Source organism: Drosophila simulans, chromosome 2L, assembly GCF_016746395.2.
Source record: "Drosophila simulans strain w501 chromosome 2L, Prin_Dsim_3.1, whole genome shotgun sequence".
Lineage (NCBI taxonomy): Eukaryota > Metazoa > Arthropoda > Insecta > Diptera > Drosophilidae > Drosophila > Drosophila simulans.
Window position 1 is genome coordinate 22,793,632 of NC_052520.2, and position 19,240 is coordinate 22,812,871.

General features: G+C 37.8%; 1 protein-coding gene across 9 annotated transcripts; it reads left to right on the plus strand.

Annotated features, from left to right (window-relative positions):
- The first annotated feature begins 837 nt into the window (after window positions 1-837).
- Window positions 838-18,547, plus strand: LOC27206663 (vacuolar protein sorting-associated protein 41 homolog). 9 transcript variants are annotated; one of them, XM_039291272.2, is made up of 13 exons: window positions 838-899; window positions 1,058-1,183; window positions 1,234-1,404; window positions 1,455-1,572; window positions 1,625-1,978; window positions 3,634-3,961; window positions 14,860-14,928; window positions 14,990-15,391; window positions 15,440-15,626; window positions 15,695-15,934; window positions 15,986-16,112; window positions 16,174-16,418; window positions 18,294-18,547. In XM_039291272.2, the coding sequence occupies exons 2-13, from the start codon at window positions 1,139-1,141 to the stop codon at window positions 18,429-18,431; spliced, it is 2,424 nt and encodes an 807-aa protein (XP_039147206.1). In that variant the 5' UTR covers window positions 838-899; window positions 1,058-1,138; the 3' UTR covers window positions 18,432-18,547. The 9 variants fall into 9 exon arrangements, with proteins under 9 accessions (XP_039147206.1, XP_016025891.1, XP_016025893.1 ...); XM_016182468.3 differs by having other exon boundaries at window positions 847-1,001; window positions 16,174-16,488; XM_016182470.3 differs by having other exon boundaries at window positions 847-1,001.
- Window positions 18,548-19,240: the final 693 nt, after the last annotated feature.

Genomic DNA, 19,240 nt, shown 5'->3' on the forward strand with positions numbered 1-19,240 from the left:
AAGTCATACCACTAATAACTGCACGAAATAAGTTAAAGCACCTCGACTTTGACAAAATATATGTTGGTCAGCCTGCATCATTCTGGAACAATGTTTTGGAGAGCGATGAAAGCTCTTTTGAGTTTCACTGCTCAAAAAAAAATTTTTTGTTAGATTACCGAAACAATATCGGAAAAAAGAGGCACCAGTATGTCAAAGAGTAAATCATTATGTTTTGGGGATGCGTAGCCTTCACTGGCTTGGGAGATTTGGTTCCTGTTGATGGAACCATGAATCAAAGGAAATCTTTTGATGTGCTTAATAATCATGAAAAACCTCTGGTCATATTTAAAAAGAAACAGGCGTGCAAACTTATCTAGAAGTCGCGAAGAAACGATTTTGGAAATTTAAACCTTATGGAAGGATATTTCAATAGATTATATCCACAGCTGTGTACAGTCTGTACCAAAACGTCTGCAAAAAGTGATAGACGCTAAGGGAGGGTATATTTTTTATTAATTTCTCATAATTTTTTAGTTGACTTTTTTTTCAATTTATAACATTTAAATAATTTGTCCAAATACTTATGCCACTGCTAATTTATGAATAAGTAATTTTTGTTAAATCAACAATGAAGTTACCCATATGTTTATGTTACCTAATTTAACTACGATAGTCTACCTATTTACAAAAATTATTAAACAATTTTGCTTTAAGTAAACAATGAGTTACAAACAAATATATTGAATATTTTTCTTGTCCAAATACTTATGCCCACTAGTGTACATGTTACATACTTTTCTACGAATCTAGTGTATTTACGGTTTTCGGATATAAATATATTAGTGGGACACAGCTATAACATCGAATAATAAGACCGTGTTAGAATAATTTTTATTATCTATAGCGTTCTAGTAAATGTAAATAGTAAAATAATACATCAGTCTGTGTATTTTCGTTGTTCTAAAATCAGAAATTTTCTTTTGTTTTAAATGGCTAAAGCTTTGCCGCTCATCAGTTGTGTACTATATTTGGATGTTTTCCTAAACGCAGGTTATTAAACTTTTGATCATTTCAGGACTCTTGGGCCGATAGCATAAATGAGGAAGATGTGGAGCCCAAATTCAAGTATCACCGTCTCGCAAACGATTTGAAATACATGCTCAATGCTGATGTCATCACTTGTAGCGCTGTACACTTAAAGGTGAGCCAACCACATATTATTTTAGTATTCTAAAATACGTACATATTTAGTTTCTTATATTTGGAACTTTCCGAGGGCGTGTTTGTATATTTGACCATCAAGGAAACTCAGTCTACTCAAATCTTAGCGCTAGCGAACGGTACACTCACCAAGTGGCAGTAAACAATATCGATGTAGATCATAAGGGCGAGTATGTGGCCACATGCTCCGACGACGGAAAAGTGAGTATTTGAGCTTGATAGCAATATAAAACTTAATTCTCTTTGCCTAGGTCAACATAACGGGGTTGTTTAGCTCTGATAACAATCACAGTCTTAGCTTTGGCAAATGTATAAAGGTCGTATCACTGGAGCCCGATTCCAAAGCTCACATTAAGAGATTTGTAGTGGGTGGGTAATATCAATATTTTCTGTTAATTTATCTAGAGCAATTATTTTGCAGGCGACGACAAACTTATTTTGTACGAGCGTAACTTGCTAAAGAAGCTTAAACCAGTTGAACTGTGCTCAGTCGAAGGCAGTGTTTTGTCGATCTGCTGGCACGGCAACTTTATTGCCTGGGCAAGTCATATAGGAGTTCGAGTCTACGATTTAAACGAAAGATGCTCACTTGGATTAATAAAATGGGAGGTTCCTCCTCAGGAGCGACTAGAAAATTTTCGATGCCACCTTCGCTGGTCCAACAAGCATACATTGTTGATTGGCTGGGTAGACACTATTCGTGTTTGCGTAATTCGAAAGAGAAATTCAATCGAAGCTTCAACTGGCAATCTGCCTGTCTACATTGTGGATCCAAGTATGTAAAGTCTATTAAAAAATCAAGAGAGAATTCTAAAGTGGATTTTCCGACTATCAAATACCCGTTATCAAAGACACTAGAATAACAAGATGCGTAACGTAACGTAACGTCATTCGATATTTTTGCACACGATTTTTTCGGGCTGGCTCTAGAGGTGGCTCCAGGCTCTCTCGAATCTTTGTTCAATAGCGAGAGAGCGGAAAGCTCTACAGCCATCAGCTCTTTTCTACGCATACAGTGACAGCCGACAACTATATATGTGCACACGTATGCTCATGTATTGTAAATTTGACAAAATATGCCCTTCACTTTACAAGTCCTTAGAATTTAAATCCATATTATTTTTTTTTGCGTTGCCTAAACGATATTATTATTTGAATTTAGCTTAAAAATAGTAATAGCCGAAACTATGTACATATTATCACAAAAACAATATTCAGCTTGCTACGTGTTAAAAATTATAGTTGACATTGTCTAGTAAACATCGATTATTAGGTGCTTATGACCACACGTCGTGCCTCAAGAAATAAATGTTGTATTAAATAGGTCGCTTATTTTTATTTATTTTATAAATATTAACTTTTAACCATGTGTTGTATTATTTTAATGAAATATATACTTTTATATGTATTTTCTTTCTTGGAAATTTTATGTTTAAAATTACAAAATTATAATAACAATTCCATACAATACAATTAATGCTGAAAAAGGTACTGCTCACAGTACCCAGTTGAAATTTTGTCCTAAACTCTAAATATGTAAATTCGTTTCTTGGCTCAAAATTGATTTCGGGCCGAAAATAGTCTTCTAGCACAAGTACGCACACATACACACTTTCTCGCTTGTTGTTTTACTCACACAAGCAACCAATTTTTATTTTTAGATTTTTCACGCTCTCAGTTTTACTCTAGCGAAGAGAAGGCAATGTCGGCCGTGATCAAAAAAGTGCCTGCATAGTGCAAAACAAATGTATGCCCGTTACGCATCTTGTTATATTTATGTCTTTGCCGTTACACAGGTACACAGGGAATGCGATCGTGAAATGTGATTATTTTTTTGGGTTATCGATAATATGGGGGAATAAATGAGAACAAGTTAAAAAATTGTTCAAAACTGTGCTGGTAACCGTTTTATAAGAGGGGCGTGGCCAAAGTGACAATGGCACAATGGCAAGACAAACAATAAAACGAATAATAATCGAAACAGTTCTCGGCGGCTTATGGGGGTTAGAGTAGGCGTGGCTAAAAGCTTTTGGCAAATCGATATAAATTATTTGCAAGATACAAAATTTCAAAACATATTTAAAGTTAAGGTTTTGGGTGGTTTGTTGGCGTTAGAGGGGTCATGGCAACATTTGAGCGAACAACAAATTTGACCTGCGTCTATGTTTTTAGAATCTGTATCCTTAATCTAAACTTTCTAGCGTATGTAGTTCCTGAGATCTCGAGGTTCATTCGGATGGACAGACCAGATCGATTGATCCAAAATATATACTTATTATGGTCGGGAACACTTCCCTCTACGTGTTACATACTATTCAACGTATCTTGTATATTCTTATATTCTACGAGTAACGGTTATAATAAAAAATTTTGGGCACACGCAGTGAAATTAAAAATCCTCACATTTATAATTTCACTTTACCATTGCAGTCTCGACATTTCAAACAACTTTCTACGTATGTGGGCTTGCACCATTATCTGCAAAGCAATTGGTGGTTCTTGGCTTTCGCAAGGAAAAAAGCTCTTGTTTTAAAGCCCAACGACCTGTATTATGCGTTATTGAATACAAAATGAATAGCAGCGAGGAAATCTGCACAGACAGTTTAACTTTACGCGGCTTTGAGGAGTACACCGTGAATGACTATAGTCTGGGTGGCATAATCGAGGAGAATCGGTTTTATATTGTGGCCCCAAAGGATATTGTTGTAGCTAGTCTTATTGAAACAGATGATCGTATAGAATGGTTGATTAAACACAGGTAAGCCAATAAACTTCTTTAAAGTCCAATAATTTCATGACATTAATACACTACTAAGCTACACTACTAATCTATCATCGGAGAATCACTGTCAAGTATTCATATATTGCACATAATTACTGCTCAATTTGTTCTAGGGATGTATTGGTAGGCAAACCATCACAAAAACAGCACTCAAACAGCGCATGTACTTTACATGTTTTTACCTTTTTATTACCTTTTTGCTCTTGTAACATTGAGCACGGTAAAATTTAACCGAGCACTTAAATATTTAAAAAAGATAGACTGAAAACTGGTAATTTTAAGTGTTGTGTAAAGTCTGGACTTGACATTTCTTAGGTGTGTCAACTCTTTATTAAACTAAGGAGATTTGTTACAGACGGATAGTACATCGGAACACAAGAGTTAACAAATGATTTCATTGCGGTTTACAGGAGTAAAGGACCAATTGAGGCCAGCTATAAAATTATTTAGCCTCAGAAAGTTTGCCTTGCGAAAATAATGAATTCGCTTGCTTGACTTCTCTTCTTCTTCTTCTTCTTCTTCTTCTTCTTCTTCTTCTTCTATGTTGGGACTTGTTACAAGACATAAATCCAAGAATTGGCCACTAGAGCTCCGAACAACGAACGAGCAAGTCGCCAATAAAGTCATGTTGTGCTATAGGATGAGGGATATTCGACTTTTCTCCTGGGGACCACATTGTGCCAGGTATATTAAAATCATTACCAGACAGTCTTTTTGGGATAGCGGACAAAGGATTTAGATATTCTGGGAATTCAGAACACGGCGGAATGAAGGAGCAGTTAATATGAACAGATCTATCTATCTATCTATGCTTTACGCATATGAATTCTAAATTTAGGGACCCGTCAAAAAGTAACTCCTCTGACTGGGGGATAGACCTAACCGCAATTAAGACTTCAACTCGCGGGCTGGGGGGTCGATCATACCTGTACATCTTGTACATACCTGGAAAGTCTTCGAAGTTAAGTATCTCCGTCTTTAACCAAGTCTCTGTAAGCAAAATTATATGCAAAGAAGAGCCTGACGGAATACAATTTAGTTAGTTTTCTACACGAGCCTCTAGCATTTTAAAAGGTAATAGTAAGAATAGATCTTAGTTTATAGTAGTATCCGGCCAAAAAACACTATAAATATGGTTGAAAATAGCTCATTATCTTGAAAGATGAAATGCTATCGTAAGAAAAGTTTAATTTTTTGTTTTGTCTTGTATATAAGACAATACAGCAAATTATGTTTAATCGGAGTAAAGGCGAAAAAACGAAATTTTGTTCCAATAGTAAAACCAATATACGAAAGTGTATTTTTGTGGTTGCAAGCTAATTGGGACAAGTGCAATCACTGGTTGAGAAACCAGGGCAGACATTTCGGAATCTTTAGCAATCCTAAGAAGGACTCTCTCCACAACGGATTGATCTTTATTAGCTGACGATAGGATTGCTCCGAATCTTTTTTACCTGTTGATAGCTAAGGCTGCGAGTCTATCGCGGAAAGGAGATCATCGGCTCGTCGAAAACTATCTCTAGCTACGCCAAAACTGTTGCTCAGTCCTTTCAAGCCACCTTTAGTTTGGCGCTTAAACGATTTCATCCCCTTCGCAATCCCCAATCAAGCATCACAACAGTACTCTAGATTTGGGCCCTTAGCTAGGTCACCACGTGTTCGCCTACTAAAGCCAGAGCTGCACTTATTTTAGAAGCAGACAAAATTAGTATCAATATTTTTTTCATTGAGCTCACTGTACCAAAACGCAAAATCAAAACATGCAATCGTGTTGTTAATTGTACCGCAAGAGAGCAGTCTGCCCGTTCTAAGGTTCTAACTTTAGATGGGAGAGCAAGAGATTGAGAGCGACAAAATAGGTGCACAGTGCAGAAGTTGTGCATACAAAAACTGCACCAAACAGCACTGCGGACAACGCACGAAAGGGAGAGAACACAAGAAAAATAATTGATTTAGTTAATTTGTTTAATATAGTGCACAAGCGATCGCTTTGAAGCTAGGAGGCGATGTCCATAATTCCATTATTATAATATTTAGCAAATTATATATATATCTATGCTATCAGATTCTCTTGTAACCGTTTAAAAAAAAATAACCACTCTACTGAGCCTACTTGCTCTTCTGACTAGTTTCTGATGCCTACATTCGGCCCTCCTGTTGTTGTTCCACTTTTTATGGAAGTGTCCAATTTTAGTAATTGCGTTGAAGAGTAAGTAGATTCGTAGAACTGCACACATTGGAAGCTTGATGATCATTTTCGGGGTTATTAAATTGTAGCCAGGCGTTTTTCCAGTCTTCAGTTGCCCTTTAATGACTTTCGTTATCTCGCTTGGTCGAAATTCTACAGAATCTTGTGGTGCTAAGTCAGATGCAGTTAAAGGCGGGAGAGTAAATGAGTTAGTGGCTCGATTTGGTTGAAATACTTTTTTAAGATGATCAGCGAAGACTCTTGCTCTGTCCATGTCACTGCGAGACCAGTTTCCGGTAGAGTTACGGAGAGGTACAACCGTTTCTGTTGTTACCTGTAGGTTCCTGTGGTCTTTCCACAACGAGTTCTTTGTGCCTGTGGGCTTCTTCTTTCTTAAGCGCTTTGGTAAGTCTGCAGAAGAAGCAGAAGAATTTACTCTTTGCGCCAGGTGATCTGTGCTCCTGCCACTCCCTTCGAAGTCGTCGTGAACACGCAGTTCAGTATCTCTACTTGTCTTGTTAAACTTTATACTGCATACATGGTTGTCTTGTGGAGTTGACGCTTTTGCTGCTGCGACAAGTATTGATTCTATATCACCATCAAATTGATCAATGTCCAGGGAGCTAGAAAAGCCGGTATGGGAACAAACATGTGTTTTGTACCTCGCCCAGTTGTATTGCTTGTAAGCCTACATGGTCGCTCGATGTGTTGTAGAGGGTACAAAAGATGATCAGATGAGAGTTCTGGAAGTGCCTCAGCTGTAATCATTGATTGGGATATCCTTTTTGTGATGGCAAAGTCAATCAAATCTGGAAGCTTCATGGGATCTGCTGGCCAGTATGTAGGTGTTCCCGGGAAAACTTAGTTAAGCTTGTGTTGCGGTTTGATGATTGCGTTGTACAGCTGTTTTCCTTTAGGATTCGCTATCCGAGATCCCCAGTACATGTGCTCGGTATTCCAATCGCCAACTGCAACAAATCTTTCACCAAATGAGTCAAAAAGTGTTGTGAATTTTTCCTCAGAGATTGTGAGGCGAGGTGAGCATCGGAGGTTTATAGAAGTACATTGTAAGCAGTCTTCTTGTCAATTACCAAGAAAGTGCTGCTTAATTCGCAATAGTATTAGTATGGCAGTGCCTCCATGGCTAGGTCATCCGGGTGATTTATATCCTGGTATTTGGAAGTTGTACTTTTCGGTAAGGTGAGTCTCTGAGAGTAGCACAAAGTCAATGTTTCTGTCGGCTAAGAACTGAGTAAGTTCTAGCTTGTGCCGCGAAACGCCATTTGCGTTCCAGATAGCTATTATTAAGGGAGTCATTATCCTGTTTTAGAAGAAACGAGCATTTGAATAAAGATGTTTTGGTTCCTCATAAGCTCTTGCATGAAGGTCATGAAGTCTTTCATGCTTTGCTGCATCGAAAGCATAATCGCTTCAACGCCAATTGGCTGCTGTTGCATGTTTTGTGTGTTTTTTTGTTTATTTGGTGAATTTTATGGTCGCTGGAGGTGACTGCTGTTGGTACATGGATCCCTGATTTTAGTACACTTGCAAAGGAAGAGTTTGGCATTGTTCGGTGGCTTGCAGACGAAGAGATGTTAGTTGTAGTCGGTTCAATTACTTTGTGAATTGTTGGTGTGATACGATCTCAAGCTGAATCCACTCGTTTGTTTAGGCGACTCTTGAGTTCCTTGTAAACAATGCATCCTCGCCAGTTAGCTGTGTTTTTCGCCACAGTTTCTGCATAACATAATTCTTAATAACTTAATTGAATTGTCGTTTTTATTCTTAGGACAGTTTACAGTACTGTGGGTATCGCTGCAAACGACGCAGATGGATTTTAGGGTGCAGTACGCTTTGGTGTGGCGATATTCTTTGCAGTTGATGCACTGCACAGGTTGCCTGCGCTTGTGTGGCTCTTCTACGGTTATTCTTCGGTGCAGTAAATACTGTAGCTTATATATAGGATGTACTTAATTTTTGTTGTTTTTTTGACTCTATGGCTCCAGTTCGACTTAAAAGAGTTAATTCTGCACTTTCGTTTCTTGTATGTTACCCTTAGTAAGAGGTATAACATGGAACTTGTTTCCTCCGATAATTGCAGCTAGCTTGTTAACCAGCGCACTTGATGTTTTCTCACGTATATATATTGGTGGCAGCTTTATCTTCTTCTGCCCCTGTTCCTGCACTTCGCAGTCATCCAATAGTGCAAACCTATTTGATCTTGAGTCCGTTGCTTGCTTGTGTTGTGGGCTTAGATTTCGCAATTTTTGGATGTAGCGATCCAGCCCTGTTTGACAAAGTTTTTTGTTTTGTTTTGGTTCTTGTCCGCTTCCGCTTTCAAGAGTCGGTGTGAGTGTTCTTGCTTTCGTTGTTGTTGGTACAGCGGAATTGTACACCGCTTTCTGTTTTGAGCATAGAGTTCATGTTGGTGCTGTTTTGGCGCTGAGCGCGCAATTCGCGTTGGCTCATTTTAGAACGATCGATTTGTTTGTTGTCTATTTGTTTTTGTTTATTATTCCACACACAGAAAATGATATAGTATAGTAATTTAACATTGCCAATAGCGCCTCTTTCGCTTTCGATTTATTTATATATTTTATGTTATTAACTATTTACTTCACTAAATCAAGTGATTTTATACGGACCTCGATGAAAACACGTCTGTTCACTCTGGAGGTTCACGAGCTAACTCTGTTTTGCAATTCATATTTCCTTCCATCTTAGTTCTAATTCTGTTACTATTTGTGTAAATCTGCAACTACAAACCTAAATACACTTATAGACAAGAGAGAATCTTATAGTCGAGTTCCCCGACTATCATCTACTGGAATACGAACGCGAAATGATAAAAAATGTAAAAGTTTTTCAAAAGTGTGGGCGTGATTGTTTCCGTCGTATTGTAGCTGTAAGGAAGGGCGTGTCCAAAGTGTTTTTGGTATACCGATAAAAATTGTTAAGACAAACAATAAAACGAAGAAAAAAACATTTTTCAAAAGTGTGGACATGGCAGTTTTTTTTCTCTATGAGGGCGTGGCAAAAAGGTTTTGGCAATTCCATAGAAATTTACAAGTGTAAGACGATTATTACTTATTATTATTACTTTTTTTTTTTTTTTTTTCTCCTGTTTGTTTTTTATTTTTTCAAAGGTTCCTGTCTTTCCTGTAGGTTAGGATCATTTGCTACCTTCCTACCAAATAATAGATCGACTGGTTTTCTGTTAGTAGTAGAGTAAACAGTGTATTTTTATTTAACTATAGATCTGCCGATAAGATCTCCTATGGAGCTATGGAGTTTTTCTGCCTTCTGACTTCTCGTGATTTCTGTTAGGGTTGAATGGAAACGGTCGATTGGTCTGTTTGCGAGTAATCAACCAAAAATCAATCGAGCCAACAACGGCAATGAAAACTCTGCAGTAAACAATTCAAACCGCTATGCTATCTTGGCGGATTCTGCGACGGAACAACACAACGAAACAACGGTTGGGAAACCAAAAAAACCAGGCCTCCAACTATATTCATTCGATAACAGACTACAAACGCACTCGAAAATAAACGCGTTGCATTGGTTGGTGACAGCAAATTCCACATTATCCCGCTTAAAAAAACAAATATTCATGAAACAAAACTACAGATTCAAACAGAAGCAGAACACCAAAACTAAGGCCTACAGGTAGTACTTAACAGTGCCGAAATAATTGAGGCTCTTAAGGTCCAAAACTGTTCTGCAAAAACAGTTGTTTATATTTTAAATAAGGACAAAGTTCCGCAGCCACTTTTTAAAATAGAACTCGAGCCAGAGGTCCCGGCACTTAGGAAAAACGAAGTGCATGCAATATACAATCTACAGTACATGCTACATCGGAGAATCAGCGTGGAGGAGCCGCAAAAACGTATCAATCCATTTCAATGTACTAATTGCCAAGAATATGGCCACACCAATGCATACTGTGTTGTCGGTAGCGAACCTCATACTATCACTAACTGCCCCAAAAATAAAAAAAGGGAAAAGTCTGTGAAGAAATGCAGTAACTGCGGGGAAAAACATACTGCAAACTTTAGATACTGTGTGTTTACAAAAAAACAAGCGTCAAATACAATACAAATACCAGGTGGTTATTAGACAAACGATTGGCCAACTACAAGGCAGATGCTTGTCAATGCTCATAAACAAGAGGAAGAAAACAGCCAATGTTTATAAATCAATCAACTCTCTCCCACCAGCACTAAGCACCCTTTGTGAAGAGCTCACAGAAACCTAAAGACTCCAATGGCTTCAATTATGCCACTACGAAGTCCCTCTGGCACCTGGTTTCGCAGTGTTGAGGTGTTCCAGTGCTTTCGCTAACCATTTACAAAATGTATTTCGACCAAATCCCGCTACCAACTCATTTATTCTACCTCCTTTAATAGAAGCGAATTTAGAATCTCAAGAACCCATTGAATTCAGACCATGTGAATTAGCAAAGATTGTCAAAAAACAACTGAACCCAAAAGAAAATTGCCTGGCTTTGACTTAATAACTCCAAAAATGCTCGTTGAACTTCCAATGTGTGCTATTCTGCACATTTGCTTTTTGTTCAATGCAATCGCCTAGCTTGGATTCTTTCCCCAAAAATGGAATAAGTCTACCATAGTAATGATTCTGGAAAAGATGATTCCAAAAAAAGATAAAACGCAGCCATCATCATAAAGACTGATAAGCTTACTAACTTGTCTCTCAAAGTTGTTTGAAAAATTGCTACTCTTGCGAATTAGCCCTCATCTTAAAATAAACAACACACTTCCAACACATCAATTTGGCTTTAGGGAAAAACATGGAACCATCGAACAGGCCAATCGAATCACTTCAGAAACTTCAACGCATCCAGAAGTAACAAAGATATTATTCAGCGAGCAAAGTCAACATTTTTGAGAATCATTACTGGAGCGCCGTGGTACCTTCGGAACGAAGTAATAACTGAAAAGAAAATAAAATGAAAAAAAAAATTAATAAGGCAATTTTCAGCGCTCAGCTTGTCGAACCTCTTGCACTTCCGAATAGGATGGATTCCCGGCCATACTCGGCAGCGGTAAGATTTAATATCTCGGGTTCGTCTGCGGTCTAGGATATTTGTCTGTCAAGAAAAGAAGCAAAACGGGGCTTAGTATTGGCAGACTACGCATTGAAACTCGGAATGGGGGAAGAGCCCTTATCTCTTGGAACGGAGGACTCTTTGTCCTCCGCTGGTAGGAGAATGACCTTGTGGACAAGGCGCTTCATTGTATTATGCGAAGTACGAATCTCAACGACTCGAATGCGGTCATCCGCTCCAGGGAAGGCAGAAACGATTCTGCCGAGCCGCCTTTCGTTCGATAGAAGATTGTCCTTCTTGGCGACTACCATATCGTCGACTTGGAGATTCCTGGTCGGAAATTGCCATTTATTTCGTTTGTGGAGTTCTTTAAGATACTCCTCTTTCCACCGTGCACTAAACTGCTGATATTGAGCTCTGAGATGTTGTCATCGCTTAGCCTTTACCAGATTCTTTATTCCAATACTTCGATCGGATCAGGCGTACGATCATTTGACTACCGCCGTGAAGAGTAATCTGGTGAGCAATGTCGTAGTTTTTCTAGGATATCGATAGATATTGAGGAATAATATGAGAAAAAATTAAAAATTGTTCAAAACATTTTTTTTGGAGAAATCGAAAGAAATTTACAAGACGAATAAAAATATGAACGCTGACAAATTTCAAATTTACACAACGAAAAGAGTAGAATTGTTCGTAATTTCCAATTATGAAGATGTCATAGAATCAATTTCTGATCTTAATAATCTTGATAAGGCAGCCTTGAAAAAAATTTTAAGATGTTATTCAGATGGTGTAATTGATGGAATACCAAAGACTAGGGTCCCCACAGGGAGTTGGAAATTAGATTAATAGATCAGCAAAACACCGTACAACGGCGACCATATAGGGTTAGTGAAGAAGAGAAAAGCAAAGTGCGGGGTAAAGTTGACGAATTTCTAAGAGCTACGATTATTCGGCCAAGCTGTTCACCTTTCTCTAGTCCCATTATGCTAGTTAAAAAAACTGATCGACTGCGTGTGGACTGACTATCGCATGCTAAACGAAAAGTACAGTGGCTGACAAGTACCCATCGCCCTTTATCTCAGACCAAATTGTTAGACTTCGGGGTGATAAATATTTTTCGTGCATAGATATGGCAAGCGGCTTTTACCAAATTCCAGTCCATGAGGGCTCAATCGAACCAACTGCATTTGTAACGCCAGAGGGTCAATACTAGTCCTGGACAATGCCGTTTGGTTTGAAGAACGCACCATCTGTGTTCCAGCGGCCTATAATGAAGGTCTTAAGAGCTTTAGCTTACACTTATGCAATTGTGTATACTGATCTCATAATAGCAGAAAGCAAAGAAAAAGCGCTAGTTAGATTGCAGACAGTATTGGAGCCATTAAGTAAGTAAGCTGGATTTTCATTTAATGTCACTAAGTGTTCCTTTCTCGCCACAAAAATAGAGTATCTCGGATTTGATTTAAGCAACGGAAAAGTCAGGCCAAACTCACGAAAAATTCAAGCCTTAAAAGCATTACCACCACCCCAAAATGTCTCACAGCTAAGACAATTCCTTGGTTTAGCCACATATTTTCGGCAATTTGTGTTAAATTTCTGCTAAACACTCCTAAACACTCTGTATCTTCTCACATCGAAAAAAAAACACTGACTTTGTTTGGTTACCAGCGCATGAACAGGTACCAATAAAAATAATAACTATATTGACTAAGACGCCAGTTTTAATCATATTCGATCCGCAATACCCAACAGAGCAACATTTTGACGCAAGTTGTATTGGGTATCGAGCGATCCTGTTTCATAAAATTGACAATAAACCTCATGGTGGTAGAGTATTACAGTAAGTGTACGTCTCCCGCCGAATCTAAATACCATTCATACGAACTGTAGACGTTAGCAGGGGTAAATTCTATTAAACACTTCCGACATTATTTGCAGGGACGTACATTTATAGTTTATACTGACTGTAATTCATTAAAAGCCAGTCGCACACAACTATATTTAACACCGAGGGTGCATGGATGGTGGGCACAGTCATTTGATTTCGAAATAGAGTATAGAAAAGGCGAGCGAATGGAGCATCTGGATTTTCTTTCTAGGAATCCAGTGCTCGAACAACACAAAAGTTTGAATAAGGTTGCAGGATTACAAATCAATTTGACCGAGGTATCTGATAGCTGGTTGGTTTCAAAACAGCAGCGAGATACCGAGATACAAGATATAATTTTAAAGTTAAAGAATAATGAGTTACCAGGAAATCTGAACAAAACATATGAATTGCAAAAGGAAATAGTACATAGAAAAATACAGCCGGTAATACCAAGAGCTCTTCTATGGTCCGTCATAAATCACGTCCATGAAGCTATTATGCATCTTTATAAAAATAAAGCTCAAGAGCGAAGAACGTCATCAAATTAAACTTGATCCTAAGTTTAAAGGGCCATATGAGATAATTGAAGTATTGGATGTATACATGATGTATACACTAAAAGCTTTAACATGTTATCAAAAGTATAAGTATTCTCATGAATGTTTAAAAGCAAAACCAAATAATCAGATACTCGATGAGTTATGTAAAGATAGAGACAGCACAATAGAAGCTGTGCCTGTTGCCCAAAAGAGAAACTGAAGACCGCACCATAGCAGAAAAGACTTGTTATGGCGGGGGTAGTATGTGTAAAAGGAACTACACAAAAGAAAAGTTAAGGTATGTGTAAAAAAATACACAAATGATAAGTTAATTATGTGTAAAAGGAACTTCACAAATTTTGGTTTAAAATGATTAAAAAAAAGGTGTTAAAGGAATTACACGAATGGTATGACTTATTAAATTTAATATATGTTAAGAAAATTGAAATGATTTAATTATGTTATGGTAAGAATGAGGTTGAAACTGATGCGAATCGGTAATAAATTGAATGAAAGAAATTCTTTGAAGTGTTCAGAGGGTTTATGAATCCTGAATCACTTGTGTGGTAGAGTTGAGATAACACACGAGGACGTGAATTATGTCAGGAAGGCCGTGACGCATTATGAATTTGACCACTGTACGTGTCTGTCACATTATTAACATGGTTTGACCACTGCGCTTGCAAGACGCAGCTGCGCAATGAGTTTGGTATATTGTGATATGACTGAATCGCGACGGCGTTGTCGCGCTGTCTCCGAGTGTAGTCCAGCTAGCGTGTGTAAAGCATAGATCGATGCGCGAGGCAAATGCGAGAAGTGGCATTCCGATTATTGAACACGCCGGTTGGAATTCGGTTCACTCGGAACGTTGGTGTGTCAACATGGCAGACCAGCCACTAGAAAATAACAACTCTGCGACATATATCCGAATTGTTTGAAATCACTTATGCGCCGAAAATAAAGGTGTCTTGAAGGGACCATTTCTTCAGTATGGATCATCAAAAAGTGGAAACTAACCAAAAATCATAATAATAAAAATCGTGTTAAGCCACACCCCAATCAATCCGCTTTTTATATTTCTGTCTTTGCGTTACATTCTGGGAATAATAAACTTAATCCCATCGAAGATAGCTTTTTTCTTGATTAATTTTAAGTTTGAAATAATTAACTTACTGTACTTGTATTTCTATTATTTTAAAGTAAATTTGAGGAGGCAATGGAACTTATATCTGCGAATGGAGGTAATGTTCCCGTACTTTCCGTTGCCAAGTGAGTTATGAAAAAACTGAATCGTTTTAGAAAATTAATCCGTACAAATATTTATGTATAGACTTTATGTTAACCATTTACTGGCGCTTAAGAAGTATGATGACGCAGCAAAACTTTGCCTCCGCATGCTAGGCAATGACAAAGTCCTTTGGGAAGAGGAAGTTTTTAAGTTTGTAAAGTGTCAGCAGCTACGATCAGTTAGCGCCTATCTGCCGACCTCCGACGAATGCAAACTTGATCCCCATGTATACGAAATGGTTTTATACGAGTTTCTCAAATTTGATGTATGTGGTTTCTTGAATCTTATCAAAGAATGGCCATCTCATCTTTATGACGGCCTGGCTGTTATTAACGCTATTCACGATAACTTTCGAAAGCACCATGCCAATCAGTTGCTGGAATCATTGGCTCTTTTGTATTCCTATCAAGGTGACTTCGAAAGTGCCCTTCGCATGTATTTAAAGTATGTAGCAAAGTCAATTAAAGGAACTCAGTTAAATAATGTTCGTAGGTTGCAGAACAAGGATGTCTTTCAATTAATTCGCCGGTATGAGCTTTACGATGTCATTTCAAAACTGATTATTCCACTTATTCAATTGGATCGTGACTGCGCCTTTGAAATACTACTTGACAAGAAAAAAATAAAGACTGAGATAGTTGTCCACCAGCTAGAGCACAAACAAGAGTATCTGTACTGGGTAAGTGGCGTATGTAATAGTATGAATAAGAATAAAAAAAATAATTTTTTTGTTTTTGTTTGTTGCAGTACTTAGATTCTTTACTTAAAAAGGATCCCAGTAATGTGTTTCAAAAAAAACTTATCTCCTTATATGCCATTTTCGATCGAAACAAACTATTGCCCTTTCTAAAGCGTTCAAAGGACTATGACATTCAGGAGGCGTTGGTCGTATGCAAACAGGAAAACTTTTATCCAGAAATAGTCTACCTGCTCGGTTGTATGGGTGGTGTAGAAGCGGCCGAAGCACTAAATATCATTATTCACCGCGTAAGGCACAATGGTGGGTGATAACTGTAATTATAAATTAAAAATTTTTAGATCAGAGACATAGAAATGGCCATCGAGTTTTGCAAGGAGCACGATGACAACGATCTTTGGAATGCACTTATTAATGAATTTAGCAATCATCCTGAAATCGTGACGAAAGTTTTGGACGGCATAGTTGGTAACATACTTTTCAATGGTAACATGTTCTATTATTCTTCTTTTTTTTTTGTTTGCATTAGACTACTTTAGCCCAGCGGTGGTTGTTGGAAAGATAAAAATGGGACAGAACATTCCAAACCTACGACAATCACTTATTAAAATGCTGTGGCACTACAATCTTCAAGGTGAAATTTTATCCTCTGCCCAACAAATTCAACTTAGTGACTATTTTGAAATTCACTCGGAGATAGTCACCACGCAAAGACGAGGTCAGCAGGTTTCCAACGAACAAATGTGCTCATTGTGCCACCGTCCAGTACTGATGGTAGGCACACACTTTAATTGTATAACCAGCTTTGAATGTGGTCATGTATACCATAAACCGTGCATACAAGGTAAATTGCAGAAAAATTGCAAAGAGTGTAACCTTTGGAACTTAACCGTGGAGAAATAGGTTCATATCGACATCATAACTATTATCCCGGCGTCCTGTTAGGGGAATTAAGGATAATTAAACTTTATAGTTTAATTTCCTACGCCCATTGTTTTCAAACGTATATTTCCCAAATGAGTTAAACAATTTCTTTCAAATTTCATATCCTTGTAACTATTAAATTCCATAACTATTGATGTTCAACACTTTTTCACTAATAAGCTTAGTTTCAGCTATTTTTTTTTTTGTTAACTTCATTTTCATTTTAAGATGCGAATAGGAGAAGTAAATAATATAGTAAAGCAAGCGAGCGAGGGAGGTGTGCTAAACAGAAGAACAAAAAACCTTGAATTTCTTTTTGGCGCATTTTGGTGGCTATATCATTAAGTGTAATCGTTACTTGGTGTATGTGTTTTGCGTTTTGTGGACGTGGAAAGGCGTGGACGTGGATTCGGAACCATTCCTTCTACCTGATACATCTTTTACATCTAGACGTGAATGGTTTGATGAACCAGCTTTTACTGTTATAGCATCTACAGTTATAGCATAGTATACTAAAGTATACTAGAGTATTTTCGACCATATAAAGTATATATATCTTGATCAGGATCAATAGCCAAGTCGAACTGGCAATATCGGTCTGTCCGTATGTTGATATTAACAATCCAGAGCATAGAAGCAATTTTGTTTCCACGCCTGTAAACCGCCACGCCAACATTTTTGAAAAGTGTTTTGAGATTTTTTTATATTTTTAGTAGTCTTGTAAATTTTTCTCATTATATTCTTCAATATCTATCGATATGCCATAAATATTATTAGCTGAGTAACGTGCATCTGATAGTCGAGGAACTCGACTATAGTGTTAGGAGTCTTAAATCAGGCAATCAGTCAGTGAGCCGCGGTATGATTTCGGTCACTTTAAGTGACGGAGCCGAGCAAGGAGGCAAACCCACGACGAGGACGCAGAAGAGTACGAGGACTCAACTTGGTCAGAAGGGACAGTGGAGACTTTGGTTAGCAAAGGTGGTTCTGCGACGAGCTTTGGTTCAACCTCACGGACGATACACCTCCATCATAACATTCTAGGTCTCTTTCGAGCCGGCAGATGATCCGTTGTTAGAGACGACAAGGGCCTGTCGTGGTCAGAAGAGACAGTAGAGTCATTGGTCGGCAAATGCGACATAACGGACGATACACCTGCATAACCATAACATCCTTAGTCCCTTTCGAGCCGGCACGGGGCCGCTGTCAAGGACGTCGCGTGACAACAAAGGAGGGACGACGAAGGAGTAACGCCGCGCAGCAGACGGCGAGGACTGTAGGAATCCATTATCGAGTGGTATCTTAATAAAGCTAATTTAATCTAAAATCCTGTATTCTTCTTGGTCAAACAAAACATAAATTTTGTGGGACGAACAATCTCTCTGAGCTAGCCGTTGCAATTCGTAGTCTGCAGAATATATAAAAACAGTTCGTTACAATAGCAATTTCTCTTGTTTTTGACTATGGATTATAAAATAATGTGCTGGTTATGTAAAACCCAACGACCACGAAAAAAAACACATATCCAACTTTTATCTTTTGGTTTCGGAATATTACTTCTCGATCAAATCCTAGGTTTTTTTAGCTGTTAAGTAGCCTGCAAAGTGGTTATATCAACAAAAAACATCTTACTTATTGCATAAGTTCCATCTTATTAATGAGGGGTAGGTAAGAACAATCCCCATTTTGAATCTCCTTAACAATGGTCTGTAAATGTTCTTGCAGCTACGTGGCGGCATGAGTTGGGCCCTTGATTTAGATGACTTTCGTGGACTTTGCGGTTGCGGCAAGCACCCATTACTTAGGACTCTTAATCAGGAGCTGCTAGGCATTTCTGGACAAAAAGCTAAGGACTGCACTTAATAAGTTTTGCACAAAAGCTTGACTACAGGTCACAGATTACAGATCTATTTTAATTTATTTTGTAAAACCTCATATTTGCCAAATAAACTAGCGTCAAAGTTTTGAAACATTTTAAATCGATGGGCATTAATTCCAAATATTAAGTTTGCTCTTTTTTTAAGAAAAAATTTTTCTGTGACATGCATTTAAATTCCCAGTAAGTAAGTACAAAGTGAGTATGACAATTCGGCCAAGCATTTGCTAATTTTAGAAATACAGAATTTTATATTAAATACTTATAAGGTGTAGTTTTAAGCGTCAAATTTCCCTTATACCAGCACTTAAGAGCATCCTTTTTTCAGGTCCACATCGAATATTTATCCAAATAATAAGTATAAGTAAAACTTTTTTTTTACAAAGGAAAGTAACATGGCTTGAACCATAATGTTGATTAGGTTTCGGTTTGGCAACCGGTTCTTCGATATTGTGGAACAATGTTCCACCACGAACCATGGTTACCATGGCGACCGAAACATTCATTTGAACGCGAAATTGAAAATTTGTTTATTTGTTTCAGAAGACTCTTCTTTTTATGTTAATTATTGTGTCATCCAATTTTAAATTATAATCATATTTGATTTACAAATAATTATGTTATGTTATCTCAAAGGAAATATTGAAATAGCACAAAATTCCAGCTCATTATAACACATTTCTAATGTTTATGGGAGAAAACGTGGACATAGCGAATGGGTTCGTCGCTGACGAAGGGTAGATGCAACGGGAGTCCGATGGTGACGTCGTCCAAGATAGGAGAACCCGCCTTGGAG

Bases quoted from the DNA above. Each gene is read 5' to 3' on its own strand.
- LOC27206663 (XM_016182470.3), top strand. From the start codon at position 972: ATGGCTAAAGCTTTGCCGCTCATCAGTTGT. The intron at 1,573-1,624 runs GTGGGTAATATC...ATTATTTTGCAG, and splicing joins CATTAAGAGATTTGTAGTGG to GCGACGACAAACTTATTTTG. The intron at 14,929-14,989 runs GTGAGTTATGAA...ATTTATGTATAG, and splicing joins CCCGTACTTTCCGTTGCCAA to ACTTTATGTTAACCATTTAC.